The sequence below is a fragment of the Moschus berezovskii genome, chromosome 2 (genome assembly GCF_049115385.1).
Source record: "Moschus berezovskii isolate FMDL1 chromosome 2, NW_MosBer_1.0, whole genome shotgun sequence".
NCBI classification, from domain to species: domain Eukaryota; kingdom Metazoa; phylum Chordata; class Mammalia; order Artiodactyla; family Moschidae; genus Moschus; species Moschus berezovskii.
In genome coordinates, this window is record NC_142461.1 from 22,459,924 (window position 1) to 22,484,185 (window position 24,262).

Below are 24,262 nucleotides of genomic sequence, written 5' to 3' on the forward strand. Positions count from 1 at the left end.
CAGTCAATAATTTTAGCTTTGCAATTCCTTCTTTTGAGTCCAATCCTCCAGAATTTTGTTTATGGGATCATCATTTGCAGTGTTAGCCTACATCTCTAAAAAGTGTATGGTACCACATAACCTCAACAAAACTTCACACAAAGTCAAAACAGAATCTTACATTTAACTCAAAATAATCTAGCCTTTTTCTTCAATACTTTGCTTCGATTTTTTGAAGTACCTGTTGATCAAGACTGACAAAGAAAGGTACAAAACAGAAACTTTAAAACTGCTTTGATAACACTGTTCAACAAAGATTGTTACTTGTCTTGCTGTTTTCTTGAAAATCCATCAGCATTAATATTTTTTTATCTCCTTCCGAGAAATGACTCTTTTCAGAGATGAAACACAACCTCTGAGAAGGGTGAGCTGCCAAGGTGAGATGTCAACTCTAAGAGTGACAGAGGTATTGCTTCTCTGTGTAGTTTTGAAGCAAACATGCCAATATCTCATAGTAGAGTCTTCCTGGGAAGACTGGAAAAAAATAGAACCCTAGTTCATATGTTTCCTCTTTCAAGCATATCTAGGAAGTTGGGATGCAAACTCAAGGGTTACCTAAGAGTTTGCTTGCTTGAATTTTTTTTTTGGGGGGGGAGTAACAGTTTTGTGAAAAGTGTTGTAGTAAAGAGTTAGTTGCTCAGTGGTGTCTGACTCTTTGTGATCCTATGGACTATAGCCCTCCAGACTCCTCTGTTCATGGAATTCTCCAGGGGATCTTCCTGACCCAGGGTGCTGGTGGCTCAGATGGTAAGAAATATGCCAGCAATGCAGGAGACACGGGTTTGATCCCTGGATTGGGAAGTTGGGAAGATCCCCTAGAAAAGGGAATGCTTACCCACTCCAGTATTCTTGCCTGGAGAATTCTATGGACAGAGGAGCCTGGGGCAGGGGGGCGGGGGGTGGGTAGCTACAGTCCATAGGGTCACAAAGAGTCAAACAGTCCTGTGAAGATAAGCTCAAAAATCCATCTCTGACCCTGATGCACGATCCAGTGTATTTTTACCTTTGCAAAATTCTGAACCACCTGGAATTTTTTCTGTTGATTTTTTAAGATGATCTTATCATATTAGGGAGAAGGAAAATTAAATCATAAAATAAATGGCGAAAGTCTGAAAGGGAAATGAAGACTGTATCTTTAAAGGAGATGATAAAACTTACCTGTGGGCAAGTTGACCACTGTTATCTGCTAACTATTCAAATCTCTCATGTTAGGCATTTTACAATGAATGAATAGAAGGAAATTAATATTTTATTCAATAAAATAATTACTTAAAAAGTTTGTATTTGATGCTGTCTTCCTTTTACTTACTCCACAGCTACATGGGGCCGAAAGCTAATGACCCTCTGCTGCCCCATGAATCCCCACTATCCCACTTGCCAGAGGGCTCCTGCTCTAGAACTTGTCATTCGCCCCCTCAGCAATGGCCTCTTGTAGGCATCGTTTCCCACTAAAACAACCTGACCATATGAAAAATTAGAAATAGAAAGAACCAAGAGATTGGTATATTTTTTCCTCTTTTGACAGCAATATGCCCCAACCCATAGTTAGACTTTTAAGAGAGAGCATGATTGATTACATTTTCTACAATTTTTGATGGATGGAAATTGTCATACAATTCATCTTCACACTTCTATTAGTCCTTGATGAGTACAAGAGGCTCTTCACATTCACTCATCTCAAGCTTCATGCAGGCAAGACTCTTGTCTTCTTGCTCACTGCTACAAACACTATCGTATTACAAGTGCTCAAACATTCATGTTTTATGAAGGAAAATGTGAAGAAAGGAAGTAAGTCCACTCTGGGGTGAGAGGGGGATGGCTTAGAGGATTTCCTGAACATGTGTCATCTGTGCCTCCCTGGGATTCTTTCTCTCTGCTCCTGGCAATGGTAACTCCTTGTGGAGATCAGTCTTCTTCCTCGCAGTCTAACATGTTACTCAGCCAATCAACCGCTAGATCCCTGTGGCCACTGTGACTGTTGTAGAGCCTGGAAAATTCCTCAAGTTGGTTGAACTACAGTAAACCCAGGTACTGTGTAGCAGCTCAAACGTGCCTCAACCCTCTTGCCGGTACAAAGGGAGACTAGTGGAACCAGGTCTGAGGTATTGCAGACCTGGATCTAGATATGTCTGCAGCTAGATCGAGTGGCTAAGTGGTAAAGAATCTCCCTGCCGATGCACGAGACACAGGTTTGATCCTTGGGTTGGGAAGATCCCCTGGAGGAAGAAATGGCAACCCACTCCAGTTTTCTTGTCTGGAAAATCCCATGGACAGAGGAACTGGCGGGCTACAGTTCATGGGGTCGCAAAGAGTCAGACATGACTGAGCACACACACACACACAGAGGTCGGGTGTAAGACCAATTTTGGACAAAATGGTGTTAGAATGAGTTTCAGTGTCCATCTAGTATCTTCTCTGTTACATTCATCCTGATGTTGACCCTTTCTCCTGTAGAATTACTAGTTTAAGGTCTACAGTTCATGGGGTCGCAAAGAATCAGATACAACTGACCACATATGTCAATCCTAGGACTCATCAGTCTTGTCAAATACTAAATTCCCTTTTGTTAAAGCCCAGTATAGTTGGGTTTTCTGGCACTTACATTGTAATGCAGTTCTAAATGAACCATCACAATGCAGCAATTACTAAATAAATGTTAGTGGGGGCTAACATCTCAGAAATGTAGTTGCTATTAGGAAAGGACCAGGAATGACACAAGGCAGGAAATTAATGTGTCATTTTTATTTGTTGCTTGAAAATACCCTTTCTATTTAACAATATAAGTGGAAGTAGTTAACTACTGAATATGTTTGCACCAAATGTATGTTTTTACTCATGCAGTACACTTTGATGTGGAAACTGGGCTCCAGTAACATCAAACTGTGCTCATATTTTCTTCCAAATTGTTCACTCACCATTACCATTAATGTCTTCCCTGAGCCCAAGTTGCTTGTTCAGAGCCATAACATGTGGATTTCTTGCCTTAGGCTCAAACAGTCATTTTCACCACTTCATATCCTCAGTGATATCTGTTTCCTACTTTTGTGCTACTAATATCTTAACTCTCTCACATTTTTTTCCAGACATCAATTTCCTGTGTCTAGCTGTTTATTGATGCTTCTTGGGTCTTAAGGTCAAGTGTTAAAAATGGGATCATTACATATCTTTTTATTACCTGCTGTGGTGACTTATAATAGCAAAACAAAACAATGGCAAACAAAGAAACCTGTCCCAAAAAGACAGGAAGAAGTTTCTATTAACTTCAGATATTATATTTAAAACCAATATACTTAAGCAACAACTGTATTATTTCTTCTTACTAAAAGATATTTTAACTCTGCCTAAAATTTCGTATCTCGAAAAGAATATTAAATGTGTAATCAACCATTGACTAGCTATCTAATTTTAGATGGGTGAAACATACTTTCTGAACCTCCATTACCTTTATCTTTAGGGAGGTATGAAATACTTTCCAGAGTTATTATAAGTTAAAAAAGATCAAATATGTCAAAGACACCTAGCAAGTTACCCTGTATAAGTCAAGTACATTTCCACTATTTGGCACCATAAAAGAAAAAACACTTTAAGGGTAAAAATACATTTTGCTTATTTCTCTAAGGGGGCTTTGGCTCATCAGGCAATATACTCCCAAGACCAAATTGGGGGGAAGGGGAAGATCCTGCTTGAAAATGGAAAAGTAATAAAAATAAATAATTTATATTTTCTGTCATAATTATAAGTGGCTATCATACAGAATTGAGCAGATCTTTAGAATGGATTTTATGGTTATTTCTGTAAAAAATATGATAGCTTAAGATTTTTATGAAAGTTAGGGCTTAAGGTAGTCATGGCAAGTGAGTTATGCTTGAAAAACAAATATGTCATTATTTATCATAAGTGCTTATTGCCAGGAGTTTGAAGGTGATATTATGGCCCATTGATTGGTCACAAAGTGAAGAACTTAGAATGGGGGGGTAGAGATTTTTTTTAAACTTTATCAACGTTCTTATTATTCACTTCTGAGGCTAAAAAGACAGAACTGAAATCTAATGCTTATTAAAGGCATAACAAATTCTATGGAACATCTTTAAGAGACTTATTTCTACTTGAAACATGACAAGTGCTTTTAAGATTAACATATGCTATTATCTATGGTACTTTGAAATCTAAAATTAAAACAGTCCTTATTCCTATACACAAATAAGACTTCTCTATTCTTAAGGTGCCATGGCTTGAATAAGAGTGTATGGAAAATTCAAACCAAATAATGATATTCAGATTCAACTTAGAATATAGTTTACAGAAGTTCACAACGTGGGAGATCTTTTCCAAAAATTCAACTGAAGAAGGGGAGGTTCTGGAAGATATATGTTTTATTTGTATCTTTAAAACTAACATAAGCTTTGAATCTGGTTTGAGAACATGCCAAGTTTTTACAAATGAGTTTAGCTAACCATATGTGGCTCATTTCTCAATCTAGAAGTAGAGGCTAGAAATATAGAATGTTAACATATAATGGCCTTGGGCTTCCTGGGCATAAGACTAACATAATGCCAGTTTAAAGTATAAGGATAAGTTTGGTTTCCGAAAGGTATCATTTTTATGGAGGAAGGAAAAATTGTATGTGTTGAGCCACTTAATTCATTGACACATTATTTATTCATGAATATCTGAGTGCCTACCCTTGGCTGGGCAGTGACCAGAGAGGAGAGGTCCCTGTTCTCAGGGCATCACAGGCTACTGAACCAGCATGATTTCAGCCCCATGTGATCAGATGTTCTTTCAGGGGAAGTACGAGGCAGGTGCAATGGAAGCACAAGTCCTGGGGCCTCAACCATGGCTGAAGGTCTGGGAAGTCCCTTGGGAAGAAGTGACTCTCCAGGCAGGCAGAGCATGAGTAAGACACAGACAAGGGATAGCAGTGGAGAGAAGAGAATGTGTGTACTGAGAGCTGAAATCAAGAGAAAGTGAAAAATTACGGAGGTATTTGGGCAGAACTTCACTGGACCTGTTAGTCCCATATTTCAATGAATGGAACTGTCCTTGGCTCAAAAAGGAAACCCAGTAAGTATTTATTAGCGAAATGAATGGAGTAATATGTGTATGATTGGGCATAGTTCAAGAATAACTCCCAGATTTCTTAAGCACACTTAATAATATTCTGCTCTATGTGCTTCCCAGGTATTACGAGTGGTAAAGAACCTGCCACCAACGCAGGAGACATAGAGATGTGGGTTTGATTCCTGGGTTGGGAAGATCCCCTGTAGAAGGGCATGGCAACCCACTCCAGTATTCTTGCCTGGAGAATCCCATGGACAGAGGAGCCTGGCAGGCAGGCTACAGTCAATGAGGTCTCAGACACAACTGAAGCGACTTAGCACACACATTTTGCTCTATTTCTTCCTTTGTTTCAGTGGCCATTTTCTAGTTTATGATGGAGAAAGTAAAAATCTGTGAATATTCACACGCTATTAATTCTTGTCCCTGTTATAAGAGTAATCTGAAGGCAGGGATCAGTTTAATTCCCTCCTCTCCATTTCCCCTGGCCTGCTTGGTTTTAGGTGCTCATCAATTCTGGGCTAAATTAATGCAATTGCCTCTTAGCGGATCTTTCTCCACGGTGCTGCCGGATTTATCCTTGTAAATGCAGATTTGCTCATGCCACTCCCTAAATTAAAACCCTGTGAGAGCTTTTCCATGTCTTCAGACTAAAAATCCAAACTTTTATGTGACACTCAAGGTTTTTTCAGATTTCGATTCTATACCAAATCTCATCTGCCATGTTTTCTCCCCTTGACCTTAAAATCACCCGAATACAAGGTGTTCCCGCCTTAACTTTGTTCCAGATGGTTGATCCAGGGATAGAATTCAAGAGTGACTATGTGACAAAGGGTGGCAATGACTTTTGAGGACACAGGCAGGTTAAATTGTGATCTCAGCCAGCAGTCACACTGCTCTCTCTGCTTGAGCTTCTACCTTTGGCTAAATCATGTTTAAAGACGTAATTCAAGAACTTCCCTGGCCATCCAGTGGTTAGGACTCAGTACTTCCACTGCAGGGGGCGCAATTTCGTTCCCTGGTCAAGGAACTAAGATCCCATACACCATGTAGCCAAAAAGAAAAAAAAAAAGCAATCCAGAGGTGGTTTTTTTGAGGAAGGTTTATATTATATCTGTGCTCCGTTACTCAGCCATGTCCGGCTCTTTGTGACTCCATGGACTGTAGTCTGCCAGGCTCCTTTGTATTAAGAGCCAGTCTTTTCAAGTTTGATCGCCACGCCTCTCTGGCTGACAGAAGGCTCTGTCCTTCTCCATATCAGAGTGCCTCCTTCAAGATACTCTACAGTTGTCATTTGTGAGTTGATCGCTTCTCGCCTGTGGGCTACGTGAGGGACAGACCATGAATTATTTGCAGCAAGTGGAAAGTTAAGTGGAGATAATGGAAGGGCGGGAAAGATATGATCTATGAAAAATTGTTTGATATTTTCAGAGTCTTTCTTTTTAAAAACTCTTTTGACTTGAGCATTTTCGAACTATCATTAGAAAGCAAAGTTTTCCAGGACATTGTGGAACTCAAGTATCCAATAATTATTTTCACTGTTCAAACAAAACAAAGGTTTCTAATAGTCACCTGTCATACTGTGTATAGACCCTCTGGATACCTGAAATGATGCAGTGGAAGTTTAGAGAACTAATTTTTATTTAACCAATCCCTGGGTTACATAGAATTCTTATTCTTTGTAAAACATTTTGACTAACAGCCACAGCACTCTGAATGTCCCTGGCCTTGATGCTGTGAAGACTGAATTGTATGCACAATCAGTTAACTTTGCCCTCATAACTGCTTATGTCAATTGTATTTGTTTCTGTAACTATACTACCAAATAGTATATAAACCAAAGAAATGTGAGTTTGAACAATTAGTGAGAGTTTCTCCAAAAACTTTGTTGAGAAACTATGTCAATGGTTTTTATGATACTCAATATAAGGAGTTTTCTGAAAAAAAAAAAAAAATAGTGTTATTGGATGTGGTGAGATTATGGTAAATTTGTTAAATCTAAAAGGAGTCTGAACTGTGTTTATTTGTTTGTTTTTCCAAAAGTCTTTAAATCTGGACTCAGCTTTAAAGAAACAAAAACTAAATTAAAAAGTGAAAACTAATAGATGCATTTTGTGCATAAAGATTATATGGAAATCCAATTAGGGAAAGCACACACAAATCAAAGACTGTATTTCAAAATTTAGGAAACAGTGTCTATTTACTTTACATTTGAAAGAGTTTTATATGGGTTTATGTGTTCCTTTTTTAAAAATATTGTTCCAATTTTTCAATATTTTGATTAATCAGTCCCAATCATACTAGATCTAGATCTTCTATATTTATATTCTATTAAAAAATCATCAAGCAAATAGCCTGGCATACAGTAGTTTAGATAAAGCTCAAAAAATGTTGATTTCCTTCCTCCCTACAAAAAAAAAATCTCACAAAATTATCCACTAAAGACTCAAAGATAATTGATTCAAAGAGAGTTGTTTTGGAGATAGCCATTGACCTACAGGAAGTTAAATTTTTATTCAGGTAGAACTGTGTACAGTCGATTACACAGTCAATAAAATAATGTAAAAGGTTAATTTACTCATAGAAAATTATTTGAACAATTACATTCTTGAAGGCACTTTGGAAATGGCTCTGGAGGTAGAACATATTTTCCTAGTGGTGATGACATACAAAGGATTGCCCTGAATTCAGGAAAGTGAAAATTCGCTCAGTCATGTCCAGCTCTTTGTGACCCCATGGACTATACAGTGCATGGAATTCTCCAAGCCAGAATACTGGAGTGGGTAGCCGTTCCCTTCTCCAGGGGACTTTCCCAACCCGGGAATCGAACCCAGGTCTCTCACATTGCAGGCGGATTCTTTACCAGCTGAGCTACCAGGGAAGTCCAAGACTACTAGAGTGGGTAGCCTATCCCTTCTCTAGCAGATCTTCCCGACCAAGGAATCAAACCAACCAGAGTCTCCTGCATTGCAGCTGGTTTCTTTATCAACTAAGCTACCAGGGAAGCCCAAGAACTGGACAATTCAAGAAAGCAGCAGATGTCAAGCTCTTCAGTACCATTTCAAGATATTTTCTCTTCTGAGAAGGTACAAATCAGCATTTGAGTACCTAATGACTTTCCCAGCCCAAACCATTATTCATGACATCACATTAGATGCTGACATCACCACTGAAAGTTTCTGCTATTGTTTTTTATTCAAAACTAGCAAAACATGTATCACATTTTGGCGAGTCTGTATTATCCATAATATTGGCAAAAAGGAATTTGTACAGTGCAAAGTTATTTTTTGCATGATTTTACACCCCCAAAATAATTTTTCCTTGAATCTGTAAAGTTCTCAAGTACAAAACCACCTACCTATTCACTGAACTTCTACAAGCGATGTGATACAATTTGCCAAGAAAAATCAGGGAACCAGAATAAAAAAGCTGTAGTGTCAGCTCTGTCTTAAATATAAGGACATAAGGCATTCACCTTTTCCAATCACTTGAAATATACTCTTTTGTCAGTAATGGCATCTTAAAATTTAATGGAATGATGCTCTAAATGTTTTGGGCAAAAGGAAACTTCAAAAGCATTATGGAAAGTACCTACAAATGCAGAGTATTTGAACACAGTGAAGTATTACTTGCAAACTGTTTTGCTCAGGTCTCAGAAATATTGTGCAGTTTAAATAGAGCTATGAGGCTGAAAGGGAATAATACACTTCAGAAAGTTTAAGTTCTAGAATAATTGTGAAAAATGAGCTGCCAGTGAATAGAAAGATATCGCTCTTTCATCTTCTGTATCAAACCAATAATCATCATGTCTTCCTAAATAACATTTTCAAATTATCCAAATACAATTAAGTTTATCTTCCCTAAATGTTTAGATAATATTATACTGACAAATGGTTCATGGCATAATGACTGTTTAGGACACCTCGTGTATGTTACGTTGTGTGTGTTCGTCGCTCAGTTGTGTCTGTCTCTTTGCGACCCCATGGACTGTAGCCCACCAGGCTTCTCTGTCCATGGAATTCTCCAGGCAAGAATACTGGGGTGGATTGCCATTCCCTTCTCCACTTCCCTAAAGGTTAAGATAATATTATACTGACAAATGGTACACGGCATAATGACTGATTAGGCCACCCCGGTTTTGGTAAATCCAAGCCCAGGCCCTCAGTAGAGCTCACCTCAAAGTCTCTTTCACTGAGAAGATTGTTACCCTCTAATGAGGAGACCCTTGCTTCTTCATCTGTGATTCTCTTCACATCATTAGCTATATACTCTTCCTCTGGTTTTCTAACTCAATCTCTCTCATAGGGTTTTCTGACATACATTCATTCTTCTTCTGCATTCTCTGCTGGCTAAATCTCATCGACAATCCAGAAGATTCCAGGCTCCCCTTTCTTCCAGGTTCCCCTTTCTTTAGAAACACTTTCCTTCAAACCTGCGTGAGCTCCTGCCCATCTCTCGCATTCTTTCTTTTTTCCTTTCTCCCTTCCTCTCTCCCTCCCTCCCTCCCTTCTTCTTTCCCCCTTTACTCTACCTTCCTGCCTTATTAAGTCATTAATGTATATTTAATTTGCAAACATTTACTGAGCATCTCTTTTGCATCCAAAACGTCATTAGCTGCTGAAGATACACCTTGAAACAGGACGTAATTCTCAAAAGTCTGCCTCCTTTGTGACTGATCCACAGATCACACCCTTTCTGTGTCCATTGTTATCTGACTTCTGACACTGAAGTCTACTGAAATGGTTTCCTTAAAAACACTCTTTCCTTGCAAAGTCTATAATCTAGGAGATTTCCTTTTTTCTTTGTCTAGATTCTTGTCGGTCTCTTTAGAGCTGTTTTCACTCTTTTAGACCATAGCTGCTGTCTAGAATGTCCCATTTTTCTTGGCTTCCCTGAAAATGCCCTCTGTTATTTTTTCATCTTTCTGGTTGCTCCTGCTTGTTATCTTTACTGATTTCTCTTCTTGCCCTCAGGCTACAGTATAAACCAAGGTTCTATTTCCATTATTGTCCCTTCTCTGTACATGTCCTTGACAGCTATCAATTTTCAAGAGTTCAACATTCTGTTCTATTCACATGATTTCTAAATATTTTACTGTTTCTTAAATTCTGAGACATACACTTGCACTCCCCACAAATGCTGGGTATTTTCAAATGGATGTCCCTTTGATACACAAGGTCAGTACGTTCCAAAACCAACTCAGCATCACCTCTCACTTCCTTCTATTGAAACTTGGTGTTCAATAGCACCACACCTACAGTCTTCCTATGTACATTCTGGTCAGCCAATCCTTCCTCTTCTCTTTGGCTCTCACATTGGTCTTCTATTTTCAAATCATCAATGAGGCTTTAATTAACTTTTGTCTTGGCTACTAAGTAGATTCTCTATCTGAATCCCACCTCAATATTCACTAACCTCAACAGTGATCCTAGAAACAAAAGAAAGAAATCAGATCACCTCTTTCTTCTACAGAGCCTTCAGTACTACCCAGAATAGAGTCTAGTTTATCTGTAAGGCAATTCAGACTTTGTACATATGGCCCAACCTCATTTCCACCCACTCCATAATTCTGTCTCCCTGGGATTGCTTCCTCTTCAAACTATATCTCCATTAAAAAAAAAAATAAATTTCATGTTCCTCAGAGCCTAACTTGAGTGCCACATTCTCCCTGAACCTTCTTATCAATACTGTCTCTCCTCTATCTTGAATTTCTTGTGTGTTTTTTGTCACTTTCTGCCACATAGCTATCATACACAAACATGAGATTCTAGAATTTTTTGAGAATGGGGATCAAATTTTGTACATTTCTTCATCTCCCATAGTGTCAGGTATGCTTCTTTGCACATAGAAAGTAACATGTACATGTTTAGGAATTTAAAGTAAATTTAGACAATAATGAAAATGAATATAGAGTAAATTATTTTAGCTCAGTATTTCCAAGTGTATATTAAATTAAAGGATTAAAACTGTCTAGAAATTTCTTCAATAAATAAGTCTGGAAGATAATTTGTTAAAATAGAAGTTTGGTTTGGAAGGAAGTGAAGAGGTAAATATGCCAGCAAATTTGGAAAACTCAGCAATGGCCACAGGACTGGAAAAGGTCAGTCTTCATTCCAATCCCAAAGAAAGGGAATGCCAAAGAATGCTCAAACTACCGCACAACTGCACTCATCTCACACGCTAGTAAAGTCATGCTCAAAATTCTCCAGGCTAGGCTTCAGCAATATGTGAATTGTGAACTTCCAGATGTTCAAGCAGGTTTTAGAAAAGGCAGAGGCACCAGAGATCAAATTGCCAACATCCGCTGGATTATGGAGAAAGCAAGAGAGTTCCAGAAAAACATTTATTTCTGCTTCATTGACTATGCCAAGGCCTTTGACTGTGTGGATCACAATAAACTGTGGAAAATTCTGAAAGAGTTGGGAATCCCAGACCACCTGACCTGCCTCTTGAGAAACCTGTATGCAGGTCAGGAAGCAACAGTTAGAACTGGACATGGAACAACAGACTGGTTCCAAATAGGAAAAGGAATGCGTCAAGGTTGTATATTGTCACCCTGCTTATTTAACTTATATGCAGAGAACATCATGAGGAATGCTGAGCTGGAAGAAACACAAGCTGGAATCAAGATTGCTGGGAGAAATATCAATAACCTCAGATATGCAGATGACACCACCCTTATGGCAGAAAGTGAAGAGGAACTCAAAGGCCTCTTGATGAAAGTGAAAGGGGAGAGTGAAAAGGTTGGCTTGAAGCTCAACATCAGAAAACGAAGATGATGGCATCTGGTCCCATCACTTCTTGGGAAATAGATGGGGAAACAGTGGAAACCGTGTCAGACTTTATTTTTTTGGGCTCCAAAATCACTGCGGATGCTGATTGCAGCCATGAAATTAAAAGACGCTTGCTCCTTGGAAGGAAAGTTATGACCAGCCTAGATAGCATATTAAAAAGCAGAGACATTACTTTGCCAACCAAGGTCCGTCTAGTCAAGGCTATGGTTTTTCCCGTGGTCATGTATGGATGTGAGAGTTGGACTGTGAAGAACGCTGATCGCCGAAGAATTGATGCTTTTGAACTGTGGTGCTGGAGAAGACTCTTGAGTGTCCCTTGGACTGCAAGGAGATCCAACCAGTCCATTCTGGAGGAGATCAATCCTGGGTGTTCATTGGAAGGACTGATGCTAAAGCTGAAACTCCAATACTTTGGCCACCTCATGCGACGAGTTGACTCACTGGAAAAGACTCTGATGCTGGGAGCGATTTGGGGTAAGAGGAGACGGGGACGACAGAGAATGAGGTGGCTGGATGGCATCACCTACTCGATGGACATGAGTTTGAGTGAACTCCAGGAGTTGGTGATGGACAGGGAGGCCTGGCGTGCTGTGGTTCATGGGTTCGCGGAGAGTCGGACATGACTGAGCGACTGAACTGAACTGAACTGAAGAGGTAAAGTGAAGCTTAGAGAGTTTCACTTTTTCCAGAAATTCCCAGCTTCTAAAGAAGACTGAGCTCAAGGTCTACAACTGAATAAATAATCAAGCCATTATTTTTCTAGGAAGTACTGATAAAGTGGAAAAAAATCTATAATCATTGCGTTTACAGAAAAAGATGCTATAAATCTCACATGGACAGACACACACACACGCACGCACGCACGCACACGCACGCATGCGCACACACACTGTATGCATGCTTTTTCCACCCTTATTGAGAGATTTCTGTTTCTGGCTCTGCTTAGACATCACCAAATGACCATAAGGCCACTGGAGAAATCATGTCCAAATAGATTCTTTCACCTACCACTAGGGTAGTATCATAATACCTTACCCAGCAATCATCCATGATATTTGTGGCATTAAAGTGTGAGCATAAAACAAAGTCAGGTTATATTCATGAAGTGTTTTTCCTATTTAAAAACAGAAAACATTTTTTTTTTCTATTGAACACACTATTTTGGCAAACTGGTAAGTCAGAACTGTATTCCTTGGCATTTTTTTAAATTATTTTTTTAATTTTAATTGGAGGCTAATTTACAATATTGTATTGGTTTTGCCATACATTGACATGAATCTGCCCCGGGTGTACACGTGTTGCCCATCTTGGACCCCCCTCCCACCTCCCTTCCCATATCATCCGTCTGGGTCATCCCAGTGCACCAGCCCCGAGCATCCTGTATCATACATCAAACCTGAACTGGCGATTCGTTTCACATATGATAATATACATGTTTCAATGCCATTCTCCCAAATCATCCCACCCTCGCCCTCTCCCACAGAGTCCAAAAGACTGTTCTGTACATCTGTGTCTCTTTTGCTGTCTCGTATAAAGGGTTATTGTTACCAACTTTCTAAATTCCATATATATGCATTAGTATACTGTATTGGTATTTTTCTTTCTGGCTTACTTCACTCTGTATAATAGGCTCCAGTTTCATCCACCTCAAACGTATTCTTTTTAATTGCTGAGTAATACTCCATTGTGTATATGTACCACAGCTTTCTTATCCATTCGTCTGCAGATGGACATCTAGGTTGCTTCCATGTTCTGGCTATTATAAGCAGTGCTGCGATGAACATTGGAGTACATGTGTCTCTTTCAATTCTGGTTTCCTTGGTGTGTATGTCCAGGAGTGGGACTGCTGGGTCATATGACAGTTCTATTTCCAATTTTTTAAGGAATCTCCACACTGTTCTCCATAGTGGTTGTACTAGTTTGCATTCCCACCAACAGTGTAAGAGGGTTCCCTTTTCTCCATACCCTCTCCAACATTTATTGCTTGTAGACTTTTGGATAGCAGCCATTCTGACGGGCATGAAATGGTACCTCATTGTGGTTTTGATTTGCATTTCTCTGATTATGAGTGATGTTGAGCATCTTTTCATGTGTTTGTTAGCCATCTGTATGTCTTCTTTGGAGAAATGTCTGTTTAGTTCTTTGGCCCATTTTTTGATTGGATCGTTTATTTTTCTGGAATTGAGCTGCAGGAGTTGCTTGTATATTTTTGAGATTAATTCCTTGTCAGTTGCTTCATTTGCTATTATTTTCTCCCATTCTGCAGGCTGTCTTTTCACCTTGCTTATAGTTTCCTTTGCTATGCAGAAGCTTTTAATTTTAAATTCATTAAAAAAAAATGCCTGCCATTTTAAAATCTAACCTTCTATCTCTCATCCATATAATGAGTGATTTGTAAATGGAATCACTAGAAATACTGCTTAAGAACAAAACACTCATTCATAGATGCATTAGTTACTCTAAACGGAGTGGCCAGTGTGCTGTCTTTATACACATCAGGTTTACATCTGCTTAATGCACCCAAATGTAATAATATAAAAGACTGAAATATGAATGCCGTAGACTGCCTATGCAGAGGTCAGAAGCTTGGCTCTACTTTTCTAGAATGACTTTCCGGGAACAATTTCCCAGATTGGTTTCCTTCAGACAAAATGATTGAACCGAATGCTCCCTGTCAATGCATGCACTTGGATTTTTTACTTTAAAGTGCAACCCTTAAGGGCTTCAGGGTCCAGTGTTAAAAATTTGCTTTTGATCAAACCTCATCCTCTCCTACACATCTTTATTCATAACAAATTAGAAGCTATTATCACAACAGTTTAGAAACAGTTTTAATGCCCAAAGTGCATCATAAAATAAAAAGAAACAGTTTCCCCATTATAATGGATGCGGTATCTTAGCTGGCCTCATTATAATATTTATCATCTGTTATTTATTGCCTGTGTTACACAATAGTGAAAAATACACAGCCCCCAGGGTTTACAGTTTAATGGAAAGCACATTTGAACTTAAGATCTACCCTATTGAAATAAACTCTTCTTATGCACATCTAAGGGGAGCAAGGACATGTGACTTCGTGGCTGCCTTATTGAAAAGGAAGTTTCTTGTTTTCTGAGGAATGGCTCAACTTAAGGAGGACAATTAACGTAATGATTCTTTGGCAAAGGTTGATTTTTACCGCATTTATAACTGTCATTTATGAGCATCTGTTTTAAGGTTTTTTAAGCATTTGCAAACTTTGGATTCCAGATTGGAATCACCAAAAGAGATTTTCATTGCAAATCATTTAGTTTAAAAACTGGAAAAATTGGTAAATTTTAGGCTAACTTAGGAATATGTAAGACACAGTGTTAAATATATGCACATTCCCTGGCCACTCAATTTTTTGAAATCTTTTCCTCATATATTTCCTTTTTTCTTCCTACCTCAGCCTCCTCTCTCATAGTCAGAACCTATCCTTTCAATAACCAGTAACTTCACTCCCTCCGTTCCGTTCCGTCGCTCAGTCGTGTCCGACTCTTTGCGACCCCGTGGACTGTAGCCTACCAGGCTTCTCCGTCCATGGGATTCTCCAGGCAAGAATACTGGGGTGGGTTACCGTTTCCTTCTCCATCACTCCCTCCAGAACCTTAATTTCAAGCATCTGCATCATTGACTACCAACACCCGTCTTTTTTTGCTCACTACCTCTGTTTGCTTAATCTCAAATCTCCTTTGTCACTTTTTTGAAACCTCTTGTCTACTGGTCTTGAAATCATCTCCGTGTTCCTCCTCAATTGCTGTAAAACTTGTGTTTCTGCGAGCAGCTTAAGTTTTCTGAACAATTGTTATTATCACTGCTTGGCAACTACCCTCAACACCCTTGTCCTTGTGCTGTAGTATTAATATGATGACCATGCGTGTATCAAGTGCAGAAGTCATGATCAGTCAGTTCTGGGTAACAGCAGCAAGGCTGTCATCATCACATGCAGATGACCTCAAGCAAAGAACCAGACTTACTCTGCAGCCTTCTTCTCTCATGGTTCTCCCAGAGCATTACTAGGTCAGTCTACTGAAGATCCATTAAATGGAACACTCCCTTGCTCAAATGTCCCTAATAGAATTTGATCTTAAAATATTTTCTAATGTGACAATACCATACACATTCAAACTTATTTTCTGATACTCTACTTCTCAATATCCTTTCTTTGCTGATAAGTTAAGTGAAGTCACTCAGTCCTGTCCAACTCTTTGCAACCTCGTGGACTGTAGTCCACCAGGCTCCTCCGTCCATGGGATTCTCCAGGCAAGAATACTGGAGTGGGTTGCTGTTTCCTTCTCCAGGGGATCTTCCCAACCCAGGGATCGAACCCAGGTCTCCCACATTGTAGGCAGACGCTTTAACCTCTGAGCCACCAGGGAAGCCCCCTTCAAAAACACAGATACCTGATTAATTAATAATTTGCTATTTAAACTCACAATTATTGAAAACCTATCTGTGCCAGCTAGTGTACTAGGCCCCAGTCTTTCAACAGAGACCAAGATTGTTTATCTTGCCCAAACTTAAGAGACTAGCAGAACCAGGTGATCAAGACTAATGCCAGGTGATAAAGAACCTGCCTGCCAATGCAGGAGACAGAAGAGATGCAGGTTCGACCCCTGGGTTGGGAAGATGCCCTGGAGGAGGGCATGGCAATCCACTCCAGAATCCCATGGACAGAGGAGCCTGGCAGGCTACGGTCCATGGGGTCACAGTGTCGGACACGACTAAAACAACTCAGCAAGCAAGGAAGAAAATAGAATGAAAGTGAAAGATGTGATGAAAGAAAGTGGAGAGGACCTGCTTTAGACGGGGGATGAGGGGATAATTCGGTCTTCATAGAAGATATCCTTTCCACCTCCTCAAATTCTACATGTCCTTTAAAATATACCATCTATTCATCCTTCAGTTCACTCTCACTAATAGCTGATTTCTCTAGGCTTCTCCACTTTCTTAGCCCTCAGAAGTGCAAATATAACAGATTTTTTCCCCAATTAATTTCATAATTTTGAGTTTTTGTTCCTAAATAAATTAGAAGTTCCTAAAGTGAGAAAGAGAGAATCAGTGTTGTCTCTTATGCTTATTTTTAGCTCCCATAAGTCCTAGCACAGTCCTGAAAATTTAGAGGACTATATTGACAGAAAAATTGATCTACCAATATTTCTTTATAAATTATCAAAATAAGTACAAGTGTAGAATTTTTACAATGAAGAAGTTACATGAGCAGTATTAATTTAATTCTGTGTGATAAGCAAATAAATACTTTCAATTTTTTTCCCAGCCAAATTTAGAGAGTTTAGATAAAGATGCATTGTTTTGGGTTGGTATTATTAGCTTTAATGACAGTGGTATAAGAAATATAGATATAAACAAGCTGCATATATTTAGCATTCTTATGAATCTAAGCTAACAAGATCTGCTCTCCCCCACCCGAATAAGGACGTAAGTAAAGAAGTGATTACCTTGTGTATACAAGCTCAAAGAGCAGAAAGCAATCTGTGCTGTGCTGTCACTTCAACCATGTCCAACTCTTTGCACCCTGCTGACTGTAGCCCACCAGGCGCCTCTGTCCATAGGATTATCCAGACAAGAATACTGAAGTAGGTTGCCATGCCCTCCTCCGGGGGCTATATCTCCTCACCTTTTTTCCCACTGTACCTCAATTCCCAAGGCATCATTAACAAAAATAGAAAATACCATTCCCCTACACAATATGACCAAGTTCAGATAATACAAAAAAAAAAAAAAGTCATACCTTGACAGATACATGTGGAAGGTCTATTTTCAAACCATTTCTTTCAAACCTCTTTTACCCTTTCTGAGACATAGTTTCTTGGAAGGAATGAAATTTTATATCTTGATTTCTGGTATCTTCCCTTCAAGAACCACAAGCAGGTTCTGGAGCAGAAATGAATGGCTACTTGAGACAATAAGGTGAATCCAGCCAAACTGGTCACTTCAAAGTAAAGTACTAGTGACTGAACCTACAAAATGAAGAGGATTTGATGTGATTGTATGCATCACAGCAAATGATTCATTCCTGCCTTTTGAAATCATCCTCAAAGCAAGCAAACTAATACTTCCCTTTTTCACCCAGAGATCTAGAGACTATTCACAGAAAATCAGGTGACAGAAACTTTGGTTCACATCCAGTTTTGTGGGGAGACACAGTCATTGAGTAATTTGTCTGGCTCAGTGAATGTCAGTGATGTATGTGTCACATTCCCTCATGTTCAGGGAACTGCCAGTGTTCCCACCAACTTGGATTTATAAAATATTTGCCTTCTTGAGAGTACTGAATGCTGTCATACTTTTCATGTGATGTGTCCTCACAAGCACATCCCCATTTTACCAATTAAATAACTGAGTAATAAAGAGTGAAACTAACAAGAAGAGACTTGGATTGGAAGTGAGATTAAAGAGGTAACTGGAAACATGGGCATAATTCATAGCTACTGGATTCCACTTTGAGTGGCTTGGGATGTCATTGGGGAGATTTCCATTTATACGTGGAGCTGATTATCCTGGCTAGGCAGAACATCTCCTGCACTTATCTTCCCAACTCCAAGGTGACTTCACGTTGCTAGTTTGAAATTAGTCACAGTAGAAATATTTACACAGGGGGAACTTAGCAAATGTCACCCATCAAGGCTCTTTTGGCTTGTTTGTTTGTCCAGGTGATTGTTAAAGTTTTTGGTGATTTAAACAAAAGAGTGAGATGGTATAAAGTTCCAAGTTAATAATGGGAGTTGAAGGATAAGAATGTGTGTGTGTGCGTGTGTATGTGTTCAGTCATGTCTGACTCCTTGCAACCCCATGGACTGTAGCCCGCCAGGCTCCTCTGTCCAGGATATTTTCCCAGCAAGAATTCCGGAGCGGGTTGCCATTTCCAAGGGATCTTTCTGACCCAGGGATCAAACTAGTGTCTCTTGCATTGGCAGGTGGATTCTTTACCACTGTGCCACCTGAGAAGCCCCAGAGCAAGAATAAAGTGAGATAGATCAAATGGTCAGAACATTGTGCTAATCTTGGAGGGACCCCAAATGACTTGAGCTAGGGTAGTGACCATAGATAGAGAAAGAGAAGTTCTCTTGCAAATCTGCTGTTAAGAAAACAACTCTATTAGTCATGTTGGGAAAGTATAAAAATACTTTTGTATAAAATCTCCCATTATTTTTATGTTGGCCTTTCTGTACACCATGTTTAGGTAAACATAGCTATGAGCAGATGTTACTCTTCAACTTTCAGTTCACCCCTGAACCAATCCATCTTCTTACTTAGACCGAGTATAATGACATCACTCTTTACTAATATATGCTTTGGAAATGCATTTTAAACACTCTTTTTAAAAAACATAAAAGTTATAAAAAATGCTATTTTCCCCCTAAGTGACAATGTCAAAAAAATCTCTCATAAAATGCAGCCTCCCTACATTATCCTTTCCTAAATCATGGTAGAAGAAAGATCTCTGAATTAAAGATCAAGAACTCTTGACTTCTGGTGTTGGCTCTGACAGGCATTAAATCTTTCTGATTCTCAGTTTTGCCAACTACAAAAGTGGATAATGACACCTCTGCTCCCAGTGTTGTCAGGCAAGTCTATCAGATACAAACTAGCATATATAAATTAGATAAACAAAATCCTACTGTATAACACAGGGAACTATATTCAATATCCTGTGATAAACTAAAATGGAAAAGAATATGAAAAAGAATATATATATGTAAAACTGTCACTCTATTGTATAGCAGAAATTAACACAACATAGTAAATCAACTGTACTTCAATGAAATAAATTTTTTAAAATGTTCTTATTTCAGCAGACCCTACTTTATACTCTGCACCATACTGACAGAATACATTGTGGAAATAGCATCCAAATTATGAGTATTTTACATTTATACAAGATACATTTATTCTTCAAGTGATATGCTTATCACAGTGTCCTCGTAAATATGCCATATAGTATGATTATACCTGCTTTATGAATAAAGAAGCACACCCCAATTGGTAAATGGACTGGTAGAGTCAATTCTGAAACATATCCCTTCTACAACACTCTGTGTCCTGTGTGGAGTCACATGGCTCACATTTGAATTGAAGAATAATGATCCCAAGTACTTCATTTAATGAAGATGTGTGTTAAGTGAGTGCATGGATTAAATTACCGTAACAATAATGATGAAAAAGAAAAAGAAAAGAAAGTGAAGTCGCTCAGTCGCGTCCGACTCTTTGCGACCCTGTGGACTGTAGCCTACCAGGTTTCTCTGTCCATGGGATTCTCCAGGCAAGAATACTGGAGTGGGTTACCATTTCCTTCTCCAGGGGATCTTCCCGACCCAGGGATCGAACCCGGGTCTCCCGCATTGGAGGCAGACCCTTTAACCTCTGAGCCACCAGGGATATTGAAATCATAATCATCTATATATAAGGTACTATCCTATACATGACTTACACATGACTTATTGATCCAATATATAAGACTTATCTCCAAAAAGCCCTATGAATTAGGGACTATTAACTGTCAATGTTTTACAGATGGAATATGACCTTTAAAGGAGCTTAATAATTTGTATGTGGTTTTAGAGATTGCAACTAAGTTGCTTTTGAACCAGGTCTGCCTGTCCCCAGAATTTGTGCATAGGCTTATGACTCATGGATCATGGGGGTTTGGACAAGAAAAACTCTAAGTATAGAATCATAGATAAAAATATAATGTGTGGTTAAAATAGTGTGGCCTCTGATGGCCCTGATACAGATGCTTCTAATAATCAACAGGCAAAGCGGTTGCTGGTGTGACCTGTGAACTTTGCTCCTCCTGTCACACACCAGTCCCATTGGCCATAGTCAATATGTGAGGGGGACACATTTGTGCCCTTGATCTGCTCCACTTGGTTCCTGGACTCCGCCCACATCCTTTTGATCCTTACCACCACCTCCTCCATTTCGTCTATTCATCATTCCCTGTTCCATAGCCAGACAGGATATAGGTTTCTAATCTTTTACTACCTGAGAATATGCAGACAATACATAATAAAAATACAAGGTTAAGTAATGAGTTTTCACAGGCTAAGTGTTCTTGCCTGGAGAATCCCAGGGATTGGCAGAGCCTGGTAGGAGGCTGTCTATGGGGTCACACAGAGTCAGACACGACTGAAGTGACTTAGCAGCAGCAGCAGCAGGAAATCTTTTATTGCATTGAAGGAAGTGTCACAGAGTCAGTGAATTTTACAGTGAAGATGAGCCTTCCATAGATCATACCCAATCTGGAAATGTCTCCTGCAAAAATCGGCAGTGCTACAAGCATCTCTCAAGGCTTGAAACATCACTAACTACAAAGAAAAGACCCCTGCTCCACCCATTGGGAAGAAGTCATCAATAGCAGATGGCCTTGCAGTACACGCATTAAAGGAGGAGGAAACTTTACTAAGTTCTTTCTAAAGACAGACTGTAGTAAAAATTATAGAATTACAGTTGGTGAAGATTCTAGAGTTAAGTATGAATTTCAAGGAGTTGCTGAGAGACTCTAAATGTACAAATATAAATTCTCTGATATAAAATAAATATATAAAATGAATTCTCTGATATAAAATAAAATCAGAGACACATAACTTCTCTGATATAAAACCTATAATGAAAGAAGAAGGCATTTCAGACAGGTGGGGTGCCAGTGTTCAACAGGAGATGTGATGAGTGTGTAATAAGAATGGTAGGACCACAGTACCTGAGGAAGTAGAGATGGGTTGAATCAGCAATGGGACCTTCCCTTTAACCACAGTCCAGCCAAAGGATTCACTATCACTGCCTCCTTAGAAAGCAAGTTGATTGAAATGTATTCCTTGCATCATATTTCATGTAGTGTATAGACAGAGGAGCCTGGAAGTCCATGGTCCATGGGATCACAAAAAGTTGGACACAACTTAGTGACTGAACAACAACCAATTTGTTCACCGCTTACATAATCATGCTACTGTTCAGTTCAGTTCAGTTCAGTTGCTCAGTCGTGTCCAACTCTCTGCGACCCCATGAATCACAGCCCGCCAGGCCTCCCTGTCCATCACCAACTCCCGGAGTTCACTCAAACTCATGTCCACAGAGTCGGTGATGCCATCCAGCCATCTCATTCTCTGTCATCCCCTTCTCCTCCTGCCCCCAACCTTTCCTAGCATCAGAGTCTTTTCCAGTGAGTCAACTCGTTGCATGAGGTAGCCAAAGTATTGGAGTTTCAGCTTTAGCATCAGTCCTTCCAATGAACACCCAGGATTGATCTCCTTTAGAATGGACTGGTTGGATCTCCTTGCAGTACAAGGGACTCTCAAGAGTCCTCTACAATGCCACAGTTCAAAAGCATCAATTCTTCTGCGATCAGCTTTCTTCACAGTCCAACTCTCACATCCATACATGACCATAAACCATAATTATTCTGTAATGTGGTAATTTTAACTTTTTTTCCCTACTTTTAAAATCCTGAGTTAAGAACTCTTCAGGCACCATTAGGAAGGGATATTGGATGGGCCAGATGGTATTCAGGAGACCCTAAGTTTTGTTCATCTTGACTCTCAATCTGAATCCAGCGTCAAGGATATTACTTGGAACGCCTTCAAGAAGCTCTGGTTAAATACAAACCAAACAAGCAATCTCATGAGGGCAGTAGAGAGTGTAAAGCTCAGGTGGGTGAATATGAATCTCAATTCCTCTTAACAGAAACTAGTCGTTCTACTCACCACACAAGTACCCAGACGTGTTTGAGATTCCTTGGCTAACAGCAAACTGTTGGACAAATGTAGGAAGTCCACGTTTGAGAGAAAACAAAGGTCTATCAAAATTTTAATTTACATAACTAGTTCTCTCTGTCTTCTCAGGACCCATACTGTCTAACACTCCTCTCCGATTCAGCCCTGCATAAACTCCTCTTTGGGGCTCTGGATTGGTAATCTTGGTTTGTGGCTACTTAATCCTCTCAAGCATTATGCCTTTCCCAGTCTCCTTGACATTTCTGTTACCCAGGAGACTTCACTGTAGGAACAGAAGATGCTACTCTCAATGTTTAACTTACAAAGCAGATCAGGCAGAAGTATTTGCATCTACAAGGAAAATCCCCAGTCTTCCTCAAAACTAATCTTCCCCTTCATTTAGCAACAAGCATTTAAAATCACTGCTCTGAAGCTTTGCTCATGGAGATGCCTTGAAAATTTCTCTTCAAAGGATAATGTTTATGGGTCTCACATGTTGTTGCTAAGGGAGTTGAACAAGAGTTTTATGTTGTAAGTAATCAAACGGATACCTTTGGGACAACACTGCATGTTGGATGGTACAGAACAGAACAGGATTGAATGGAAATGAATCTCAGAGCTAGAAGCTACCCTAAATCCTTAGAACCTGCTTCCTGAAGTTCTCTGACAAAGAGAAGCTCCTCTAATGGGTGACAGTGAGTTAAAAGAGCTTCATGAGTGAGTGAGTGAAGTCACTCAATCATGTCCGACTCTTTGTGACCCCGTGGACTGTAGCCCACCAGGCTCCTCTATCCATGGGATTCTCTAGGCAAGAGTACTGGAGTGGGTTGCCATTTCCTTCTCCAGGGGATCTTCCCGACCCAGGGATCGAACCCAGGTCTCCCATATTGTAGGTAGACCCTTTACCATCTGAGCTACCAGGGAAGTCCAAAAGAGCTTCATAATCAAATTATTAAAAGCAGCCAAGTTAAAGACAGTTCAGTAATTTTCTTACCTGCAGGTCATGAGGATAAACAACATGTAAATGTGTACTGTGACCATCCTAGAAACTTTTATGGTTTTTGGTGTTTTCCAATCTGATTTTCTGAGAATCTCGTAGGGCTATGAGCATCCTTTGAAGAATGGACTTATAGTTAGTGATTTTCAACCTGCACAGGATTCACTTGGGGAGATTTAGGGTTGGGATCAGTCCCTGGAAGGAACTATTATGCTATCTGGGTCAAGGTCCCTGGCTCTGCTATTTCAGAAGCTCCCCAGAGTCTCTTAGTGGGCAAGTTAGGGTTGAGGAGCCTTGCACTGTGTGAGTTTAACCTCTATACTTTAGAGGTGAGGGAAGCCTGCTTACTTACACACCTAGACTCTGGTTGCATGAGCCCATATTGATTTTATGACCATCGTAAATGTTGGGAATCTCAGAACATGGTGAACATAAGCACTTGTTTCATCTCTAAAAAGGATAATAAAAATTTTATTAGACTTTTAATAAGAAAGGAAAACAGGAATCTATTGGCTTTTGTTATGATTAATTACCAGCTATGGGCAAATGGGACAACACATGTTTGAAAGAAAAAGGGGAACTTCTAGTCTACGAGGAAGCAGATAGAAAAACATGAGTATGAT

General features: G+C 39.5%; 1 protein-coding gene across 1 annotated transcript in view; it reads right to left on the bottom strand.

Annotated features, from left to right (window-relative positions):
* Window positions 1-17,868, bottom strand: part of NYAP2 (neuronal tyrosine-phosphorylated phosphoinositide-3-kinase adaptor 2) — a 154,059-nt gene extending 136,191 nt beyond the window's left edge. The window contains 1 exon segment of the mRNA XM_088841221.1: window positions 17,665-17,868. Coding sequence (XP_088697347.1) covers window positions 17,665-17,678 — 14 coding nt within the window. The 5' untranslated portion in view covers window positions 17,679-17,868.
* Between the last annotated feature and the right edge of the window lie 6,394 nt (window positions 17,869-24,262).